Source organism: Cavia porcellus, unplaced genomic scaffold, assembly GCF_034190915.1.
Source record: "Cavia porcellus strain 051 isolate PalLab524CR breed Dunkin Hartley unplaced genomic scaffold, mCavPor4.1 scaffold_28, whole genome shotgun sequence".
In the NCBI taxonomy this organism is placed as follows: Eukaryota; Metazoa; Chordata; class Mammalia; order Rodentia; family Caviidae; genus Cavia; species Cavia porcellus.
In genome coordinates this window covers 39,910,775-39,931,006 of record NW_026947511.1, presented here as the reverse complement: position 1 = coordinate 39,931,006, position 20,232 = coordinate 39,910,775, and the positions used below count along the sequence as shown (strand labels likewise).

General features: G+C 57.3%; 1 protein-coding gene and 1 long non-coding RNA gene across 4 annotated transcripts; one reads left to right on the top strand and one right to left on the bottom strand.

Moving 5' to 3' along the window:
• Positions 1 to 4,994: 4,994 nt before the first annotated feature.
• Vegfa (vascular endothelial growth factor A) lies at positions 4,995 to 17,572 on the top strand. Of its 3 annotated transcripts, XM_063238804.1 has the most exons (8): positions 4,995 to 5,101; positions 7,103 to 7,151; positions 9,783 to 9,979; positions 10,754 to 10,830; positions 11,104 to 11,133; positions 12,580 to 12,633; positions 13,693 to 13,824; positions 15,669 to 17,572. In XM_063238804.1, the coding sequence occupies exons 2-8, from the start codon at positions 7,121 to 7,123 to the stop codon at positions 15,688 to 15,690; spliced, it is 543 nt and encodes a 180-aa protein (XP_063094874.1). In that variant the 5' UTR covers positions 4,995 to 5,101; positions 7,103 to 7,120; the 3' UTR covers positions 15,691 to 17,572. The 3 variants fall into 3 exon arrangements, with proteins under 3 accessions (XP_063094874.1, XP_063094875.1, XP_063094876.1); XM_063238805.1 differs by lacking the exons at positions 4,995 to 5,101; positions 7,103 to 7,151; positions 9,783 to 9,979 and having other exon boundaries at positions 9,991 to 10,830; XM_063238806.1 differs by lacking the exons at positions 4,995 to 5,101; positions 7,103 to 7,151; positions 9,783 to 9,979; positions 12,580 to 12,633 and having other exon boundaries at positions 9,995 to 10,830.
• Positions 17,199 to 19,569, bottom strand: LOC134473679 (uncharacterized). Its single transcript, XR_010044059.1, has 2 exons — positions 19,042 to 19,569; positions 17,199 to 18,493 (listed from the first exon to the last, which is right to left on the bottom strand). It is a non-coding gene; the product is annotated as an uncharacterized LOC134473679 (long non-coding RNA).
• Between the last annotated feature and the right edge of the window lie 663 nt (positions 19,570 to 20,232).

Here is a 20,232-nt window from a genome sequence, read left to right as displayed (position 1 = left end):
GCTCTGTTTTTCTATTGCTTTGTTGCAAAGACCTGGTGACAGAGGAATGCTTAGTGACAGGCAGGCCAGGGTGGTCCCATGGCCAGAGACAGGGAATTTCCTTCCACTCAGCAGCTGAGTGTTGTGGCCCTTTCTGTAGGTCAGTGCCCTACTGGGTACCAGAGGCTCAGGAGATGGACTAAAAGGGAAATTCTCTCCATCATGGCGAACCACCTGGACAATGCATGAATGACAGCCAGCCCAGCCTGAGCCACTGTCTTTGTTCATCAATGGCTCTGACACAGGCAAGAACAGTGCCTTAACAGTGGAGGTGACAGGGGAGGTGACTGGACATCAGGACAAGAGACAACTATTAAGCCTTGGCCCCATCACTACTTCCTTTGTCTGGGACTCTTCTGGATCCTGGCAGCTTTTCACACTACTGTCCACCCCACGCTGTTCATGTCCCCTTCCCCCTCACCTGGAATACCTGTACCTTCCTCCTTGATGCCTTCTGAGCTCCTCCAGAGCCACTGGCTGTGACCACCCAGTCCAGAGATGAGGACCCAGCAAGGACTCTGCCCAGGGGGCTCTTAGTTCCATCCTCCCTCGATTTAGGGGTGACCTTGGGCTCTTTTGTACCCTGAGAATACCCCTCCTGATGGCCTCCACCCTGCAGTGACATGGGGACAAAAGATGAGTGCCAGGAAGCTTGTTTAAGAGAAATGAGTCCTGGACATGCAGGATGCTTGAGAACCACCACGTGGTCTTATGACTGTGGTTTTGCTTCTCTTTCTCCATATTTTTTCCCCTGTCTTTCTGAGACAGGGTCTTGCTATGCAGTTCAAGCTGGCTTTGGGCTTGCTTTGTAGCCCAGGCTGGTCTTGAAGTCTTGCAAGGTCCTCCTGCCTCAGCCTTCCCAGTGCTGGGGTTACAGGAGTACCACTATGCCCATTTTCTTTCTCCATTTTTTGATCACCTGGGGACTTGAGGTTTTAATTTGTTGGCAGTATGATCATTGGTGGGTCCACTTGAGTATCTTATCGTGAAAGCCAGTGATATCACAGGCCACGAGATCCAGAGCTGACCACTTCTCTGACTCACCTCCAGATCGGGTCTCCAGTTCAGGGTGGAGGTGAGCGGTCAGACCCACCCTAGTGCAGGTTGCTCAAAGCCTGTAGGCCACGTTGCAGTCCTCGCTGGCTCTTGAGAATTCTGCACTGTCATCACCCTGGTTCCCGGGCCACAGCCCACACAGGGAGCTGCGAGTAGCCTGTTGGAACACCTTGCTGTGTGCTCTGAGACTGAGCTGGTGTGCTAGGATTGTAACATGACCATGGGTGGCTGTTTCCTCCCAGCTTTGGGGTTCTGACTTGAGACCTCCTCTGTATGCCATTTCTTCTCTAGGGACAGAAGAAGATGGGTGAGAGGGATGCACGGTAGGGGCAAGAGTGACCCCAGATGCCTGGAGCTTCTGTCCTATCCCACATAGGGATGTAGGAGGAGCTCTGGGTGCTGGAGGCAGAGGAGGAAAAATTTATGGGAATCTCTTCCATAGCCCATTTGTCAGCCTGAAGCAGGGACCCAGGTGAGGAGGCCAGTAGGGAAGGGGGGGGGGTCTGGGCCAGCAAATAAACATTGTTAACTATAAAGACCTTGTCCCTGCTGCTAGAGAGCCCAGGCGAGGAGGCAGGGCCAGAGCATGAGGGACGGGAAAGTTGAGATGGGGTGTTGGAAGCCAGCCCCTTCCTCACAGGGTCTTCTGGACACCTCCAGTAGAACTGGGGGCCCTGGAGGTAACCTAGTAGCCCCACAAGCCACAGCAGCACATGAAGAGACAGGCGGGCAACTGAGTAACGCCCCAGACTGTTTTAGGTGAGCAGGGAAATTGCTGCTTTGTCCATCTTAGCTGGATCTACCTGAAGCCCGGGTTGGCCCAGCCAGATCTGTGTGGGCAATGACACTGGTTGGTCCCCCTCTTCTCACAGGTACCAACCCCCCAACCGGGTTCCCTGGGGGAGCCTGGGAGCAGCAGCTGGGCCAAAGCCCAACCAGGAATTTTCCCAGGCTGGGTCCTATATCCAAGGGTGGGGTGGGGGGCCTTGGGGAGCACTTCGGAAAGACATGGGGCATCAGAGAAGAAGGGAGCTTGGAGGTAAAGGAGGGGACAGGGAAAAGAGGGCACACCTGGAGGAGGAGCAGGGGTTCCTGAGGGCATGGGGTGGGGGTGCTGAAGAGACCTACCCAGTTCTGTTCGGAAGATGAGCTGAGCCAGCGCTGGGGCGCATCAGTCTTGGCGCCCCGCCTGGTGGGAGCTCTGGGCAGCCGGCCTGCCGACGTTCCTGAGTGCTGGGGGTAGCTTTGAATCATTACTACAGCTCTGGCCTTCCTCCGCCTCCACCAGCCCCCTGGCTTTGGCTCCCTGGCAACATCTGGGTGGGGGGTGACAAGCAGGAACAAGGGCCTCTGTCTGCCCAGCTGCCTCTGCCAGGGGCTCTGCCAGACTCCACAGTGCATACGTGGGCTCCAACAGGTCCTCTTTCCCCCGGGTCGCTGACTAACCCCAGAACCATACAGCTTCCCGTTCTCTGCGCCACAAACTCGCTGCCAAATTCTCCTCCCCAGAGAAGCTTCCCTGGACAGCTCCTAAAGACCCCATTCACCCCATGCCCCGGCTCCTCTGTTGTCTGCGGGCCAGATAACGGGTTCAGATAAGCACATGGGCCCGCCTGCGCGCAGTACTGGGCTCCTACCCAAAGGGCCATTTCAGTCCCAAGCACGCAGCAGTTTGGGGTGTCAGAGATTGGGCCTTCGGGAGCGCACTCCTCCCACTCGCTTCCCAAACCGGGTCCCTTTTAGGAGCCCACGAGGTGTACAGACGGCGGTCACTAGGGGGCGCTCAGCCACCACTGGGAGCTAGTGAATTTGGGCGAGCGGCGTCTGCGTGAGCGAAGACGCGTGTGCGTGCGTGTGCGTGTGCGTGTGTGCAGGGGGCGAGGCTAGGGGGTCACTCCAGGATTCTAACAGATTCATGTCCCTCTCTGTGCCCCCTCCAATATTTCCAGCAAAGCGGGAATCGCGCTCAGAACCTGTCCGCCTGTACCCCACTTTCCTGTCCTCACCCTACAGGCGTGCGTGTCTCTGAGCAGCGTTTCAAGGGGCGCATGGGAGACTCTCGGGCGCGAACCCTAGTGGGGGGCGCGCTTCCCCTTCGCCGCGATGGGCTCGGGGCCCAGACTTCGCCGCGTGTCCCGGGGGGAAGGCGGTGCCGGTGGGGAGGGGGAGAGGCTCCGGCGGCCCTGCCCCGGGGCGTGGCCTCGGAAAGGGGCGGAACCAGCCCCTTTTTTCAGTCGGCTGGCGGAGGCAGGAGCGCAGAGGCTTGGGGCAGCCGGGCTGCGGGAGGCCGCGTGCGGGGCACGGATCCGGCGGCGGCGGCGCGGCGGACGGGCCAGCGGACTCCACGGCCGGGGCCTCCACACTGGGATCTGAGCTTCGTTCTTTCCCCTCAGGGGTTTAACCCCTCTCCTTTTTTCTCCCTTAAAACATTTTTAAAAAACTATTGTTTCCATTTTAATTTATTTTTTTGCCCCCTATTCCCCGCTTGAAATCGGGTCGACGCTTTGGGGAGATCGCTTCTTTTGCTCCTCCAAATCACTTCGGATTTTGGAAAGCAGCCGAGAGAAGAGAGAGGCGGCGAGAGCCCCGGAGAGAAGTCGAGGAAGAGCGAGAGCGCGCTGCAGTCGGAGCCACGCGGGGCGCGGGGTGCAGCCAGTGACCTGCTTTCGGGTGACCGCCGAACGCGGCGTGCGGGGCGCCCTGCCCGCGGGACCTCCCGGGACCGCGCGCCTACGGACGGACAGACCGACGCCGACCCCGGCCCGGCGCCCACCGTCCGCCCCCCGGAGCCCGCGCACGGAGGCGGCGTGGAGGGGGTCGGGGCGCGCAGCACCGCGCTGAAACTTTTCGCTCAACTTCTGGGCGGCTCTCGCCCCGGAGAAGCCGTGGTCCGCGCCCGGACCGCCGACACGAACACAGCCGGCGACAGGACGAGCACGGGCCGCGAGGAGCCGCCGCCGGAGCAGGGGGAGGCGGAAGGCGAGGAGGCGGCGGAGGCGGAGCAGGGGCCTCGGCGGGCGCTCGGCTCTCGGGAGCCGGGCCCATGGACGGGTGAGGCGGCCGAGTGCGCAGACAGTGCCCCGGCCGCGCGCGCGCCCCAGGCCCCTGCAGGAAGCGGAGCCCGCCGAGGCGCGCGGGAGAGCGGGCCACCCCGCAACCCGAGCCGCAGAGCGAGCGCGCGCCGCGCCGGCCCCGGCCGGGCCTCCGACACCATGAACTTTCTGCTCTCTTGGGTGCACTGGAGCCTGGCCTTGCTGCTCTACCTTCACCATGCCAAGGTAAGCAGCCGTGACCCCTGGGCCCTCTCCTGGCTGGGGGCGTGCGAGCGCGCGCGCGCGTGGAGGCTTCGCACCCCACGCGGGTCCCAGGCGCGGGGCGCACAGCGTCCCCCGCGGTCGCCGTGCGGTTAGGGGGAGGGGGCGCGTGCTGAGTGGGAGGGCGCCGGAGTCTCGCCGCCCACGCGGGCCCTGCCCACCCACCGGAGTCGCCTCACGTACGATCCGGGCCGCCCAGCGAGGGCGGGAGTGAGGGAGGCGGCGAGGGGGCTGGGCTGGCGCGACCGGGACAACTGAAGTTTGCGTCCAGCCGCGGGTCCCCGGGGTGGGAGTTCGGGCGGCGGGGCGGGCAGAGCCCGCGGGCTGGGGATGCCCGGACCTTGGACCTGGGAGGGCAGCGCGCGCGGAGGGGGCAGGGTGCGGCGGCGGGGGGGGCGCTGTCACTGCATTGGTCTCTGCGGCCCTCGCTGCGAGTTTGGGAAAAGTTTCAGGATGGATCGCAGCGGGGACCCCCCGCAGGCCGGGCCACCCGCGCCGCGCCACCCCCTCCCGTCACCGCTCGCGTCCCGCGCGGTGCCCGCCCTCCCCCGCCCGGCCGGGCGCGCGCGGCGCGGGACCGATTACATCAGCCCGGGCCTGGCCGTCCTCGTGTTCCCGAGCCGCGGCCGCCGAGGAGAGGGAAGCCCAAGGCGGCGGGTGGCGCCCCTCCCCCGCCAAGCCTCCGCAGAAAGGTGACCTCTCGAGGGAGCCCTCGCCAGGGACCTGGGGAGCCATCCCTGCCCCTTCTGTCGTCCCCACCCCCGACGCCTGCCCTGCACTGGCAGGAACGTCCTAAGCCCCTGCCCGGTTTCTCTTTTCTCTGGCGAGTGGAGGGAAGCCCAGCAACCTGGTAATTTTCACTTCTCAACGCTGAGAGGACCTGTCTGATCCTCTCTGGCTCAGAGTCTGGGAAAGGATGGTAACTGTCAGAAGTGGGGGCCGGAGCCCACCCCGGGCTTTGTGCTAAATCTACCTAAAGTCCGGACTTGGTGACCCGTGCCTGCCTACCACCTTGCAGTTCCCGTGATCTGTACTGCTCCTTTTAACGGGGCGGGCAAAGGGGGCTTCAAGACGGTCATCGCTACACTTTTACCGTTTACCCTTTTGGTGTTGGGGGAACCCGCCATCACCCAGGCAGCATGGACTTGTCCTCCTGTGTCTTTCCCTGACCTCCTTGTCTTAGCAAAACCCAGTGTTGGAGCAGGTGGTTTTTTGGAACCAGAAACTTGCTCACCAACTTGCTTCTCAAAACCACCCAAGGGTTCCTCTGGAGCTCCTCCCTTCCAGCTTCTCTCAGCCTTACAGTCTAGTTGGAGAGAAGGCTGAAGGAAGGAAGTGGGCAGGGGTCCCTGCCACCACTCAAGGTTCCTCAGACCCTGGCACAAAGGCCTTGGCTCCAGGCCTCCAAGTGGGGAGGAGGGGGAGGAGTGGCTGCCTGGTCACAGTGTGACCTTCAGAGGCCCCCAGAGAAGGGCACCTGGCCCCTCCCTGCACGCTCCTCCTGTGCCCCCTGGCTTTGGAGGGGCCCAAAGTTTCTGCTCCCTTTTCTCATCGAAGTGGGGGGTCAGGGAGAATGTCAGGGGTTGTGGTGGGGGGTGGGTGAAGGCTGGGGTGCAGAATCAGGGGTTCCCAGGGGGCTGCCATGGGGGGCTGTCTAGATGGGAGCCTGGCAAAGGCCATCTTCCCTGGAGAGGGGCTTCTCTGGCCTTGGCTCTGGGGAATGGCTGGGGGCCCAGCCCCCCAAGTGCATTGAGGGTATATAGGAACGGAAGAGGCAGACATGGTGGGCCCTGCGGGGTGGGGGTGGGGGGATGTCTGGGTATCCAGCAAGAGGAGCAGGTGAGGGCAAGGGTTGGGGGACCTGGAACCTCTAGGAAGTGCCAGAAATCTTCTCCTGCTGCAGTTGGGTCCACAGGGCTGGCTCCTTGACCTTCACAGCTTCTGGGGAGGGTTAGGGCTGAGTGTGCTGTGGAAGGAAAGGCTTCCCTGGTGGCATTTAGGGAAGGCACCCAAGGGTGACGGAGGAGGGGGAACAAGGTGGAAGTGGGAGGTGAGGGAGGCTCCTGGGAGAAGAGTGCGGGGCAAAGCAGGGCCTCCTCCCTGCTCTTCAACCTCTAAACAACCTGTGGGGACACCAGCGTTCTTGGGACTGAAGAGCACTGCTGGGGGAGGGTGGCCGGTGCCCTTCGGTCCTCTGCACCACCCCCCAACACCAGCTCACCCTGGTATTTGTCATGTCAGCAGGAGAAGGTCACCATGTTGTTTTTCTCGCCCCCAGTCCTTCTTCCTGCCCCAGTCCAAATTTGTCCTCCTAGTTGACCTTAATACTTACCCATAGCTTTCGACCAGGGAACCAGGGGGCCCATGAGAATGAGAGGAGGGCAGTGTGGGGAGGGGATGGGGACAGGGACAGCGCAGCATTCTGTGTTTACCTCCTGCATTATGAGCAAACCTCCCCCCCAGTGTCTGGTTAGTCTTTAACTTCTGTAGGTTCAGAGTTGGAGCAGTCTGGGGTGGTGGGCATGCTTGAAGCCTGCAGGGACCCCTGCCTGGTCCCCATTCCACTCGAGTGCCTTGGACAAGGCAGAGGCTGTGGCCGGGAGGGCAGCACTGAGGGGGGAGGGGCAGTAGCTGGGCTCTGCAGCCCCGTACCCATGCAATGCCAACGCCTTGCTCTTTTGTTTTGTCACTAGTGGTCCCAGGCGGCACCCATGGCAGAAGGAGAGCAGAAGCCCCGCGAAGGTGAGTCCCTGGCTCTTGGGTGGGGTCCCCTGTCACCCTAGGGCCCAATTTCTCCTTTGCAGAGCTGTGGGGGGAGGGGTGCAGGAAGGTGAGGGTCAAGTCAGAAAGGGGGGCGGCACCGTGAGCTTTAACCCTGCCGTTTCCTGAAGTCTCACCTTCGTTGCAGTCTCTGCTAGGAATCGGACTTGTTGCTTTTTTCCTTCTATTTCTAGTAACATTTTACTTGGAGCAGGAGCTGTGAGTGTAGACAGGTAGTGTTCAGGGACTCCAGATGTGAAGGCAAGTGTCTTTTATAGCCTTGTCCCCAGGCGAGCAAGGATGTTCAGTGCTTCTGATGGGAACTCCCACCTCCCCTGCGGCTTGAGTCCCTTTGGGGGTAGAGAAAGCTGTGGCTCATGGCTTTGGGTGCTGTGAACTTCCCTCCTGGGCCAGCAGAGGGCTGGCTGTGGCTCCCAGGCGCCCCGCCCCCTGCCCAACCCTGAGTCGCCTGCCTTTTGTTCCGATGTGGTTTGGAGCATGGGGATCCTCCCATTTCTCTGGGGACGCCCTGGCTCTACCCACCACTGAGTGTGGCCTCTGCTGCAGCCTCTGACCACCACTTTCCTCGCTTCTGAGGAAGGGCTGGCCGTGGGGGTCTTTGTCTGGCCCAGTTTCCCTGACCCAAATCCAGTGTGTCCCCAGTAGCTGGCCGGTTCTGCCTCCTTCCCCACCCAAGGAGCCCTTGTCTTGGCCCAGGGCCTGGCCTGCTGCCACTTCCTGGCCGGTGCCACTGATGGGGCTCCTGCTCCCAGTGCACCACCCACCCTCTTCGGCTTCCCAGTGGTCTCTGTGGTCTGGGTGAAGCTAGACAAATGGTCTTTGTTTGCTGGAGAAAAGCCTGTCTGCCATAAATAAGGAAAACCACGGAAGCCTGGTGTTGGAGTGTGTGTGTCCACACGCCCTGTGTGAGGGAGCATGGTGTTCTTGCAGGCCAGCTGTGAGGGGTTCTGGTGGGGGTCGCCCCCTCACCGTGTCTGGCTTTGTGGATTCTGAGGGTTTTGTCCTTTTAGCATCAGCCTCATTGCCCAGGTCAGGTCTTTTCTGTCCATTCTGGGTTAAGCACCAACCCTGGACCACCTCTGTCCTAGCCATGGACAAATCATCTGGCTCACTATAGACTTGGCTTTAAAAAACGAGTGTTTCAGATCTCAGGTCCAATTACTCATTTTTGATTATGCTTTACTGTAACCTGTTGGGATGGGGAGGCCTTTTGTGCCCATTAGCTGCTCTGCAGGAGGAGTAGAGCTCCTGGGAAGCTGGGGGACTGGCTCAGGCTCCCCCTCCCCATGCTCCTTTGCGTTTTTCATACTTATGGCCTTCTCGCCACCTTCTCAGCTCCCCAGATGGTCCCCACCCAGCCTGTTTCACTGCATCTCTGGGTCTCATCTTCCTTCACCTTTGGGAAGCAGAATAAGGGGATAGTAGGGGGTACGGTAGTCTCTGTGGTTGGCATTCAACGCTATGGTGAAGCGCCATCCTGTCACCCAGAATGAGAAGAGACCAGTTGTTTTCAGGACTGAAAATAAGAGAGAAACCCTTATGTTTCAACCTCTGGTCTCATGTCTTTTTAAAAATCAGGCTGCTCCACTCACACACAGGAGCAGAGGCAGAGGCCCAGAGAAGGGTAGGACCGGCCCAAGGTCACCCAAAGTCACGGCTGGAGCCTGGTCTCCCTGTTGGCCGGGCCATTTCTTCCCTCCTGCATTGCTGAACTCACCTCACTCATCTCAGAACAGGCTGAAGGTGGAGTGGTGGTGCTGGGGGTGTGCTGGAGGGTGGCAGACGGCGCCACAAGTCACAGTCGTCCTACGTGTATTTATTCTCAGGGCCCCGCCCCAGCGGCCCAGAATTACCCCTTCATGCTCCAGTGCACCTCAGGCACTGCGGTCGGCCTGGGAAACTGTCTTCTCCCTGGTCTCCCTCCAGATTGGCTTCTAGCAATGCTCTGCGGCAGCCGGGGGCAGCACTGTTTTTTCCATGATGCAAGTGGTTTGCCCTCTTGGGCGGGGCTATCGGTAGCTGGCAGGGCCTGCACTGAGTGCCCGCCCACCGCCACCTGCTGACACCTTCTCAGCCCTCATCTGGGGAGGGGACTGGCCTGGGGGAAGGAGCTTTCATAGTACCGAACATGACATAGGCTTGGGCATCAGAGCTCTTGCTAGTGATGCCACTTGTAAGCAGTGGGACCTCTCTGTGCCTCCAGCTCCCGTTGTAGACTGGGGCCTCGGTGGCCTTTGGTGGCTGGCCGGTGTGGGAGGAGCTTATGAGAGATGACACCTGTGTGCCCCTGTGCAGTGCCAGCTGTAGTAAGGGCTCAGTAAACTCTTGCTGGCCGGATTGGTGCTGAGACTGTGGGAGCTAGTGAGCAAACAGGGGCCAGGCTGACAAAAGTCCTTCCCGACAGGTTAGCCTAGGGCGCTCCCAACAGGTGCACCCGTAGTCACTGAATTCACTGGGCCGTCACGGTGAGGCAGGGAGCAGATGTGATGGGCCATCTCCTCTGGGTGTTGACAGCTCGTGTGATCTGTGATCTGTAGAGATAGGGGCTGGCCACCTTGTGCCCTGGGCTCATGTGTCACCTCTTCCCTGTAGTGGTGAAGTTCATGGATGTCTACAAGCGTAGCTATTGCCGGCCCATCGAGATGCTAGTGGACATCTTCCAGGAGTATCCTGATGAGATCGAGTATATCTTCAAGCCGTCCTGTGTGCCCCTGATGCGCTGTGGGGGCTGCTGTAACGACGAGAGTCTGGAGTGTGTGCCCACCGAGGAGTTCAACATCACCATGCAGGTGGGTCCCTGTGGGAGTGGGGCTGGGGGTATAGGGAGGGGTGTTAGACTTTGCAGCAGGGGACTGGGCCATTTCCTGGAACATTCTGGGTAGGAGGACCTTGGCTTGCCCTGCCCGGCCCCTGCCCTGTGTTGGGCTGGGGTGGGAACTGTGTGGAATGGGGGGACTCTTAACTGCTTTGGAAAGAAGATACCTGCATTTCCTATGAAGCCCAGCCACCTTGCCTCCTGCCTGACCTTTGCCTCTGGGTTTAGGATGAGGCACTCTCCTCCTCTCTGGAGAGATGCTAAGGCTTCCATTGTTGGGGTGTGGGGGGACAGGGAGGGGGTGTTTGGGAAGCTGGTGGGACCTGGACTGAAAAGAGTCAAAAGCCAGTGTTTGGGTGCTGTCTGGTGACAGGCACATCTCAGCCCAGACAGGATAAGAGTGGAAGAGAATTCTGAGATGGAGCGGGCAGCTCTCAGGGAGGGGTCGGGACAGCCTAGCCAGGTGACAGGAGGGGAGGGGAGGGGATGGTAAGAACCACGACCCGAATTCCCAGCCTGGCCAACCCTTGCAGCCACGCCTCCCTCAAGAGGAGCAGAGGCTCCTTGAGGCCAGCAGGGTTGGGGGAGCTCGGTGGCCTTGGCTCTCTTCTGCTAGAGCCCTGGTCCCCGGCCTCCGCCACCCACCCCTGCTCTTAGAACCCCTGGGCACTGAGTGACAGGAGCCCTGGTGTCCCATCTGGGTATGGCTGGCTGGGTCACTGACCTCTGGTCTGCTTCCTTCCTGCAGATCATGCGGATCAAACCCCACCAGGGGCAGCACATCGGAGAGATGAGTTTCCTCCAGCACAGCAAATGTGAATGCAGGTGAGGCTGGGCTGGGCTCCGTGCTATCATGTCTACCTTGGTGACCGTGGGCCATTGACTTTGGTTTGTGTCAGTTCCCGGATCTGTTAAATGGGCATGATGACTGATTGTACTTCATTATTAGATGGATTAGATGAGTTACTGTAACATGTCGCAGGGTCAGAAACATGTTGCTACGTCATGCACGCAGTGTTGGGTGGTCTCCTTTTGTAGTTATCACCGGCTCTATCTTAATCCTTGTTTTATTTTCCTCTCTTTCTCTACCCATTGCAGACCAAAGAAAGAAAAAGCAAGGCAAGAAAAGTAAGTGGCTCTGACTTTAGTCTTCTCTTCTTGGCTGTCATCTGGGTTCGGGGCTTTGGCCTTCTCTCTCCGGGGCTCCGAGGGCCTTGTGGGGTCAGGGTGTTGATCTCCCAGGGACCTGTGGTTGTAGCTGTGGTCAGAGCCAGCTTGGGGCTTACGGCTGTCAGCTTAGTGAGACGGCCCTCTCCAGAGTCTGATGTGCCCCCTGGGAGAGCCGATTCCTTCTGGACAGCAGGCTGCTCCTGGCCACCCTTGCTGTTTCCATGTTTCGGGGGACAGTGTGATACTGGCTCCCTGGCTTGCTGTAGGGCACCCATAGTGGGCAGAGGGAGCAGGTGGTGGAGAGGCCAACTTCCGTGTGTCAGAGGAAGTGGCCTCTTTTGGGGGCGACTTTGTTGGTACAGTTTGGGGATCTTGGTGTGTGCCTTCCCGCACGTGAGGAGGGTGGTGTGTTGGCCATTTTCTGAAGGTTTCTCCTCTTCATCGTGGGGCAGGGTGGTGTGGGGAGTTTGTTCTGGAAGTAGTGACCTCCAGCCCTGGTGGGTAGCTGGTGGCCAAATGCAGGGAAGGAGAGACTGAGAGAGAGTACTGTGCCCTGCCTCCCCGTCTGGCTGCCCTGCCGCTCTGGGACTCCAAGTCCCCAAGCTTCAACCCCGCCTCTTCCCACAGTCCCAGCTTCCAGGGTTTCTGTGACTTAAAGAGTAACTGTGTAGGAGGATAGGATGAGAGAGAGAGACAGACAGACAGACAGACAGACACAGAGAAACCCTTCTCCTCTGTCCTTCCAGCACACTCTCCTGTCCCCTCTCCCTCTTCCCCTGGGTGGGCAGCCATGCTGAGGTGTGTTTTCCCGGAGAGTTCTGGTTCCCTGAGGGCAGCAGGCTGCAGCCTGTCCCCTGCTCGTCCCTCATGTGCCTGCTTTGCCATGGGGAGAGAGCGGGGCTCGCCTGGGCTCGAGATCCGCAGCGATGGCGCAGCCCGGGGAGACTCCCTGCCAAGCACTGCCGGCCTAGCCCCGTGGTCCCTTGACCCTGCTATTCCTGCCTGCTGAGATGAGCACAGCCCCACGCTGCCAGTCTCTGAGGCTGTGCTGGGTTTGAGGCCAGCTTCCAAGGTAGCTGCTGCTCCCCTGGAGGGACCCCGTCTGGAAATGGGCCTCCCACCCGGTCTCCACCCTTTCACACGCCTGACCTTCAGGGTCAGACTGGGACAGGGATGCTGGGGTCAGGCGCGACAGGAGATGGAGCCCCAGGTCCTCCCCAGGCTCCCTTTCTATCTGAAGCCTTGGTGTGGGTTGCGTGGCCACCACATGGTGACCAAGTGAGGAGCAGGTGGAGCTGGGGTGCACCCACGTCTTCAGCGAGGCTTTGTTTCCATTGTCCCCTCTGCCTGTCCCTTCCCCTCCTAGTCTTGCGCTCTCTCTGTCTGTCTCTTTTTATTTTCCAGAAAATCAGTTCGAGAAAAGGGAAAGGGGCAAAAACGAAAGCGCAAGAAATCCCGGTATAAACCCCGGAGCGTGTGCGCGCTGGTGCCGCTGCTACTTCCCGGAGCCTCCCGCGTCCCTTCCTGTGCCCCGAGTCCCCGGGCCCCTCCCTGGCTCTGCCCTTCTTGCCCCAGTGTCTCTCTCTCACTCTCACTGCACTAATGGGCACCAATGGTTAAACTGGTGATGGTGTTTTGGGCCCAGGGTTGGGGTACATGGGTGGACCGCGTGGGCCTGAAGATTCCGGGAGGGGATTCTGGCTTGGCTGGGCACACACAGGCTTTCTCTCACCCACTGGGTGCTGGTGGCAGTGGGCCTGTGTTGGTACGGGTGCTGGGCACTAGGTCCCACGTGCCCAGATGGTTTCTGCCACTGGGCTTCTGCACATCTGGAAGCTGAGTGGGGGGGTAGGAGACATAGGAAGGGGTGTCATGATGGGAGGTAGCTTACTGTGGGCCGGAGGAAGAATTTGGGTGCATTGAGCCCTGTGCCATGGCCCCCTCTCATCTGGTAGCGTTTTGGCTCCTCATGGACTTGGGGCCTTTGGAGGGGAATGGCACTGTAGCATGGCCCAGAGTACCACTGGAGTCTCCCTAGGGCATCCCTGCGGTCCTACTGCGGGAGTGCACAGTGCCTCTGGCTGGGCCTCTGCCCCGGGTTGCCTGCCTTTGCTGGAGGGGCCTGGGCATGAACCTTGCCTGTCACAAAATTGTGTCCCAGGTGATCTTGTCTGCCTTCGATTGCTGCCCCCAATGGCAGAAGAGTCAAGGAGTGCCCTTTTGGGGACGGCAGCAGTTGGGGCCCTGTGGCCCAAGGAGCGCCCTGCATGGCCGTCCTCTTCCTGCGTGCTCTGCCCACTCGTGCCCTGCTCTTCCAGGGCAGGCATCCTAGCCAGTGCCGCCTCTTTCCTTGCTCTCTGTCTTTTGCTGTGCTCTGCTCCTTCCAGGGTGTGGAAGGATGTGGAGGCCACATGCCGGCTGGGGGACCGCTGCCATGCGTCAGGGGTGTTGCATGGGTTTTTCCTCTCTTTCTGCTGACGCTCTAGCTTAGATGTCTTTCCTTTTGCCTTTTTGCAGTCCCTGTGGGCCTTGCTCAGAGCGGAGAAAGCATTTGTTTGTACAAGATCCGCAGACGTGTAAATGCTCCTGCAGAAACACAGACTCGCGTTGCAAGGCGAGGCAGCTTGAGTTAAACGAACGTACCTGCAGGTTGGTCGCCAGAGGGTGGGCAGTGAGTCAGAGGGGCGCTGGAGGGAGACAGAGAGAGCGCGTGTGCGTGCACGAGCACGCGCGCCTACTACTGCTTGCCCAGCTTCTCCTGCCTGCCTGGCCACTGCCCCCTTCTCTGCCCGCCAGGCCCCGTGGACAGGGCTGTGGGTGCTGGCGTGGCCTGGCAGGCCTGCCCTGAGGTCGTCCTGGCTGCCTGCGTGGGGAAGCTGGTCAGGGTCTATGTGGCGTGGCTTCATGTGGTATGGACGCAAGTTGTATGTTGTGTCCTGTGGTCCTGCCGCTGGTGGTATCTGTTGGTGCTGATGTTTTGACCTTCATCTGTGCTGACTCCAAGGAGGAGGCCCTTGCTGGTGTCTGCAAGTGCGGGCTGCTCCTGGCCTCATGCTGCCCTCCGATGTCTACACAGCCTGCTTCTCAGCCCCAGGCTTCACTGAGGGCATGGATGGAGACCCCTCCTCCAGACTGGGGCTCCTGATCACAGGGCTGTGTCTTAATGCTGCATACACAAAGAGTTTAGCATTGAGAACCTTAGCTATCCCCAGCCTGTTCCAATCAAAGTGACAACCCTGAGTGTTTCCAGGCATCCCAGGATGGGGCCCAGGGTTAGACCATGGACTCCAAAGCCCAGGCCTGGCTTGCTTCCTTTGGGACCCCCAGGGGTCTGTGCCTTGGTCCTTTGTCCATGTGGGAACCAAGGCATTGCCAGGTGCATTTGTGAGCACTGTATGGATGAGGGCTGTGATGGTACCATTCTGAGTGCCACTGTGGCCTTGCTTGAGGGGAGCCTCCAAGGAGGAGGCTTTTATGGCTTGGCCCAGGTGGAGGTGGGCACCCAGCCATCCCAGGACCGAGGCTCTTTGGATCTGCTTCCCCGCCCCCAGCCTATGGTTTTGTGACTTATGAGTATTTAGGGGACGTGGGGTTAGACTGTGTTTTGGTGTAGCTTCTGTCTGTCTCAGAGCTGTGTGGGGACAGGAAGTGTGCATTAGTGCTGGGTGCAGCCTCTGCCTCACTGTGGGCAGGGACTCAGCTCCCCAGGGGCCCCAGGGGAGACGAGGAACTTGGCACTTTAGGGTTTCTGTGGTAGCTATTCTACAAGGGGATGTGTGAGGTCACTGACTCGAGACCTTGCTGTACCCTAGCTCGCTGTGCGGGGATTTCAGCTCCCCAGCTGGGAGCTTAGGATCCTACAGTAGAGGGTAAAAGATCATCAGTTGGTGGCAAGGGTATGATAAGGCGTCTGATGTCCCCTCTATTCCAGCAGGAATAGCAAAGCCGTCGACCCGTCTCTCCCAGCCTATGAACATTGTTGGAAAGAATAGGCACTGGGGCCTGGCCTGCAGCTGCCAGCAGCTCAGGAGACATGTTCTGTCACCCTCCTGCAGCCCAGGCCCCTGGGGACCTCACGTCCTCAGGGCAGCGCTCTGTTTGGGGCCGCCCATTCTCCCTGCCTCTGCCCCTCTCTTCCCGAACCAGTCCCTGGAGACAGAACCAGAAATCCTTTCTCCAGAAGGACCCTTTTCTGGTTAACTTCCTCCACTCACCCATCAGCTTTGCAGTGTCACCTCAGGGCTGTCCTCTGGCACGTGTCCATCCGTTGCTTTGTGAGGTGTCCCTGTGTCTTGTTTTGTCTCACCTCGGTCCCTGCTGCACTGGGGGTCCATGAGCGTGGGGCTGGGTGTCCATCCCAGGACTGACCTCCCCTGTCCTCTGCTCCTGCTGTGCTAGGGAGCCCGGATTCCCCAGGCATGGGAGGCTCCTTGCCTCTCCACTAGGCCTCCTCTGCTGGCCTAACCCTCAGCCTTTCTCTGTTGTCCCCTCAGATGTGACAAGCCGAGGCGGTGAGCCAGGCTGGAGGAAGGAGCCTCCCTCGGGGTTTCGGGAAGCAGACCTCTTGCCAGGGAAGATGGATGCAGAACGACCGAGACTCACCACGCTGCCGCCACACACCATCACTTCGACAGAACAGTCCTTAATCCAGAAACCTGAAATGAAGGAGGAGGAGACTGCGCAGAGCACTTTGGGTCCGGAGGGCGAGGCTCCGGCAGAAGCATTCCCAGGCGGGTGACCAGCACGGCCCCTCTTGGAATTGGATTCGTCATTTTTATTTTTCTTGCTGCTAAATCGCCGAGCCCGGAAGATTAGAGAGTTTTATTTCTGGGATTCCTGTAGACACACCCACCCACATACATACATTTATATATATATATTATATATATATAAAAATAAATATATATATTTTATATATATAAAATATATATATTCTTTTTTTAAATTAACTTTGCTAATGTTATTGGTGTCTTCACTGGATGTATTTGACTGCTGTGGACTTGAGTTGGGAGGAGAATGTCCCTCCCAGAACGTGACAGGGAAGAGGATGGGGTGAGAGACCCTGGCAAGACCGCTTTGTCCCTTCTAGGGAGGCCAGGGTCCTCTCCCCTGCCTGGGCACGTGCAAAGCCAGGGCACAGGGGGCACATGTGGCTCGCTTCCGGGAACACCGACAAACCCAGCCCTGGCTTCCCCAAGCCTTCACCCTGAGTCACGTGGACAGAGACAGATGACAGGTACAGGGATGCGGACACAGGCTCAGACGGGAGTCGGAAGCCTCAGGACACGGAGGGCTTGTGGATCCCTGCCACGTGCTACCTGGAAGAGTTGGAGCCTGGCAGCCTTCACCTGAGCTCATCTGCTTCCCGGTCACCCAGGAGGCCTTGGACGGGTGTCCTCGTGAAGGAGAGGGACAGTGGTAGATGAAGCGCCGGGTGACGGCTCTCCTGGGGCCTCTCATCCTCGCCCTCCCCTCCTCCCCTCGTGCAGCCCAGGAGGGCATTGAGTCCTCAGACCATTGAAACCACTAGTTCTGTCCCCCAGGAGACCTGGCTGTGTGTGAGTGGTGTCCCTTCTGTCCCCTCCCCTCTCCCTCCTCCCTTCCCCTCCTTTCCCTTCCCCTCCCCGAGGCACAGAGAGAAGGGCAGGATGCATATGCCCACCATGGAGACAGAAAAGAGAAAATGTTTTATATACGGTACTTATTTAATATCTCTTTTTAATTAGAAATTAAAACAGTTAATTTAATTAAAGAGTAGGGTTTTTTTTCAGTATTCTTGGTTAATATTTAATTTCAACTATTTATGAAATGTATCTGTCCCTCTTTCTCGCTCTCTTATTTGTACTGGTTTTTGTGTATAAAATCCGTATTTCCAATCTCCCTGCTTGGTGACAGTCACTGACTTGTCCCAAACAGGTATTTAATTTGCTAACACTCAGCTCTGCCTTCCCCATTCCCCTGGCTCCCCACCACACATTCCTTTGAAATAAGGTTTCAATATACATCTACATACTATATATATATTTGGCAACTTGTGTTTGTGTGTATATATATATACATATATATATATGTTTATGTATATATGTGATTCTGATAAAATAGACATTGCTATTCTGTTTTTTATATATAAAAAACAAAACAAGAAAAAATAGAGAATTCTACATACTAAATCTCTCTCCTTTTTTAATTTTAATATTTGTTATCATTTATTTATTGGTGCTACTGTTTATCCGTAATAATTGTGGGGGGAAAAGATATTAACATCACGTCTTTTGTCTCTAGTGCAGTTTTTTCGGGATATTCCGTAGTACATATTTATTTTTAAACAACAACAAAGAAATACAGCTATATCTTAAAAAAAGCATTTTGTATTAAAGAATTTAATTCTGATCTCAAAGCTCCTCTTGGTCTCCTTCTGCAGACTTCCTCTGCCCCTCCCTCCTCCCTTGGGGACCTGGTATTGTCTGAGGTCTGGGAAGAGGTCCCAGTTTGTGGGATACGGGTTGACCCACCTCCTGGTGCTGGGGGCTTGAGTCCTTCCATTCTGGCCTTGCTGGTTCTGAGGGATCCCATCTCCCTATGCCTTGATACGAAAGGTGGGTTGTTCTGAAAATGGATGGAGGGGGCTATAGTCCTTCGAGGCCAAGAGCCCTTGCAGGGGGTCAGGCTGGTTGAGGAAGGAACCAGCCACATCCTCATAGGCTGGAGGGCTGTTCAGCTACACGGTCATCTTGTGACAGGCAGCTGGGAGTGGGAGGGGGGGTGCTACTAGGGGACTGACTCCAGGGTTAGTTTATTGTCACAGGCTGTATGTTGGGTTCCTTGGGTGGCAGAAAAAGAGGCTTATTGCTCTGGTTGCCGGTGATGGGCCCGTGCCCACCCCTCTTGCTGTCTGAAGCCATCTCTTGTGCTGGTCGCTGGAAGGTGGCGTCTCTCTGTGTCCTCAGCATAGATGATCAGTGCTTCCACATCCTCTCCGACTGGCCTTCCTTTATTCTTGTGGAGCACAGAAGGGTTTGGATAAATACTGGCCAGTGGTGACTCTTGGCTGTTGCAGACTTGGGAGATGTCCTGAGGGTGCCATGGGGCTGTGGGTGGTGGGGCAGACCTCCAGTCATGTAAGGACAGGTCCTTCTTTTAAACGGAGCTCCATCTGAGAAGCACTTCTCTCCCACTCATGTGCTGCCCTGGGGAGCATGTCTTCAGTTACTTCTACCTGACACCAACTTAAAGGAGGAAACGTTTATTTTGACTCGCAGTTTTTACAAGTTTCAGTCCATAGTTGGCTGGCTCCGAGGCGGGGCAGCATATCAGAGACCTGGCAAAGAGGAAACAGCCTCTGGCATGGCAGCAGGAAGAGATCAAGGGAGGAGGAAGGAGACAGAGCCTGCAAAACCATCCCCGCAGTGGCCCACCTCTAACCAGACTTCACCTCCCAACACCACATTTAGCTATAAACCCACAGTGGACAACTCCACTAATGATTATCACCCTGCCAAGCTCCATGTATGAGTACATGAGGCTTTAGGGAGACATCGAGATATAACCCATAACATACCACCTTCTAACCCCTTCAAGGACAGTGCTGGCCAATAGAAATACGGTGTGGACCACAAATATAATGTATCAGCTTTTGTATCTTCATGTGGTGCTGGTGATGGAACTCAGGTCCTCATACACGCTAAGGACATGCTGTACCACCAAGCCACACCTCCAGCCCATGTATGCATCATTTAAAATTTCCTTAGGAGTCCAACTCTTAACAGGTAAAAAAGAGACAAATGCTAATAATATGATTTATTCAATCCCAACATAGCTAAAATATTTTAACATTTAATCAACAAAATGATTTAAAAGACATTGTACCTTTTCTTGGCACTTCATTTTCAAATTTGGTGTGAATTTTTTGCATACAATGCTCCCAAATGGTGGTGGCTGCGTTTTGAAATCTTGATGTCTACCCATGGCTGGTCGTGACCACTTTGGACTGTATAGCTCGCAAATGAAGTACGCCTTTTATCTGTCTCCGCTGCTAGACGATGAGCAGCACTCTGAGCAGAGATTTGTGTCTTATTTTGTTCACTGCGTCTGCAGCTCCTAGAACAGTCTGGAGTACAGTACATGTTCAATAATCATTTGCTGGATGGTTAATGTCTAAACTGCAGCCTGGAGCTGAGACTACAGGGTTTCTTTGGAGATGTCAGGAGAGGTTGGTGGCCGGTGTCGGGACAGGTGGGGACTGGAGCAAGACTGCTGCAAGTCAATGCAGAGCTGACTGCTATGGTTGGAGAGCAAAAGGGTCTTTTTGTCAAGTGCCGGGTGATAGGCTGGAGATGGGGTTTAGCATTTATTACTGCTCTGTGCATGAGAAGTTGCACTTCCAGAGAGGGTGAATAACTGGCCCAAAGTGAGGCAAATTGAGTGCATGGCCCAGCTGGAATTTAAACCAGCTTTCCTGACTCCAAATCTAGTGCTCTTTCCAGGCCGAGGCCACAGCTGCCCCAGGCTAGGGCAGGACATTAACAAATAAGAATGAGTTGTCTAGACTGAGGCAAACAGGCAGAAGAAAGTGGGACAGGGGGAGGATGCCAAAGCCCAGGACTGAGATCTGACTTCCCTAAGCTGGGTAAGGCAAGGCAGGGCAGGCTAAGTCTGAAAGAGATTGCGACACGCAGCCTGCGAGGGTAGTCTTGAAACAGACCAAGAGAAAAGAAGGCGATAAAAATGTCGCACCTAGTTGTACCAGACTCTCGCAGCTCCTCCACCCCAGGGCCTTCCTGAGGGTCTTTCAAGGCCTAAAGAAGCCCCCATCCAGCCTCATGGCCCTCCCTGTTATCACCCCTACTCTCCCTGAGGCTCTTTCTCTTTGTCCCAAGGACCTACTTCCCTGGTCACGGCCCTCCGAGGCCTGCAGAGTCCTGTAGAACTTGGTCAATCTGGGTCCATGGTGCAGGTTAGGACTATCAGGGTGGCCGTATGCCAATCTGGCTGCCAGGAATTCTTTCAGTCCCTTGTCCTCATGCCACTCCTCCCTGTACAAAGGGGAGCCTGGCTTCC

Excerpts from the sequence above, each read along its gene's own strand:
- Vegfa (XM_063238804.1), top strand. The coding sequence starts at position 7,121 with ATGGCAGAAGGAGAGCAGAAGCCCCGCGAAG. Across the intron at positions 9,980-10,753 it reads AGTTCAACATCACCATGCAG|ATCATGCGGATCAAACCCCA; the intron begins GTGGGTCCCTGT and ends TCCTTCCTGCAG. Across the intron at positions 11,134-12,579 it reads GAAAAAGCAAGGCAAGAAAA|AAAATCAGTTCGAGAAAAGG; the intron begins GTAAGTGGCTCT and ends TTTATTTTCCAG.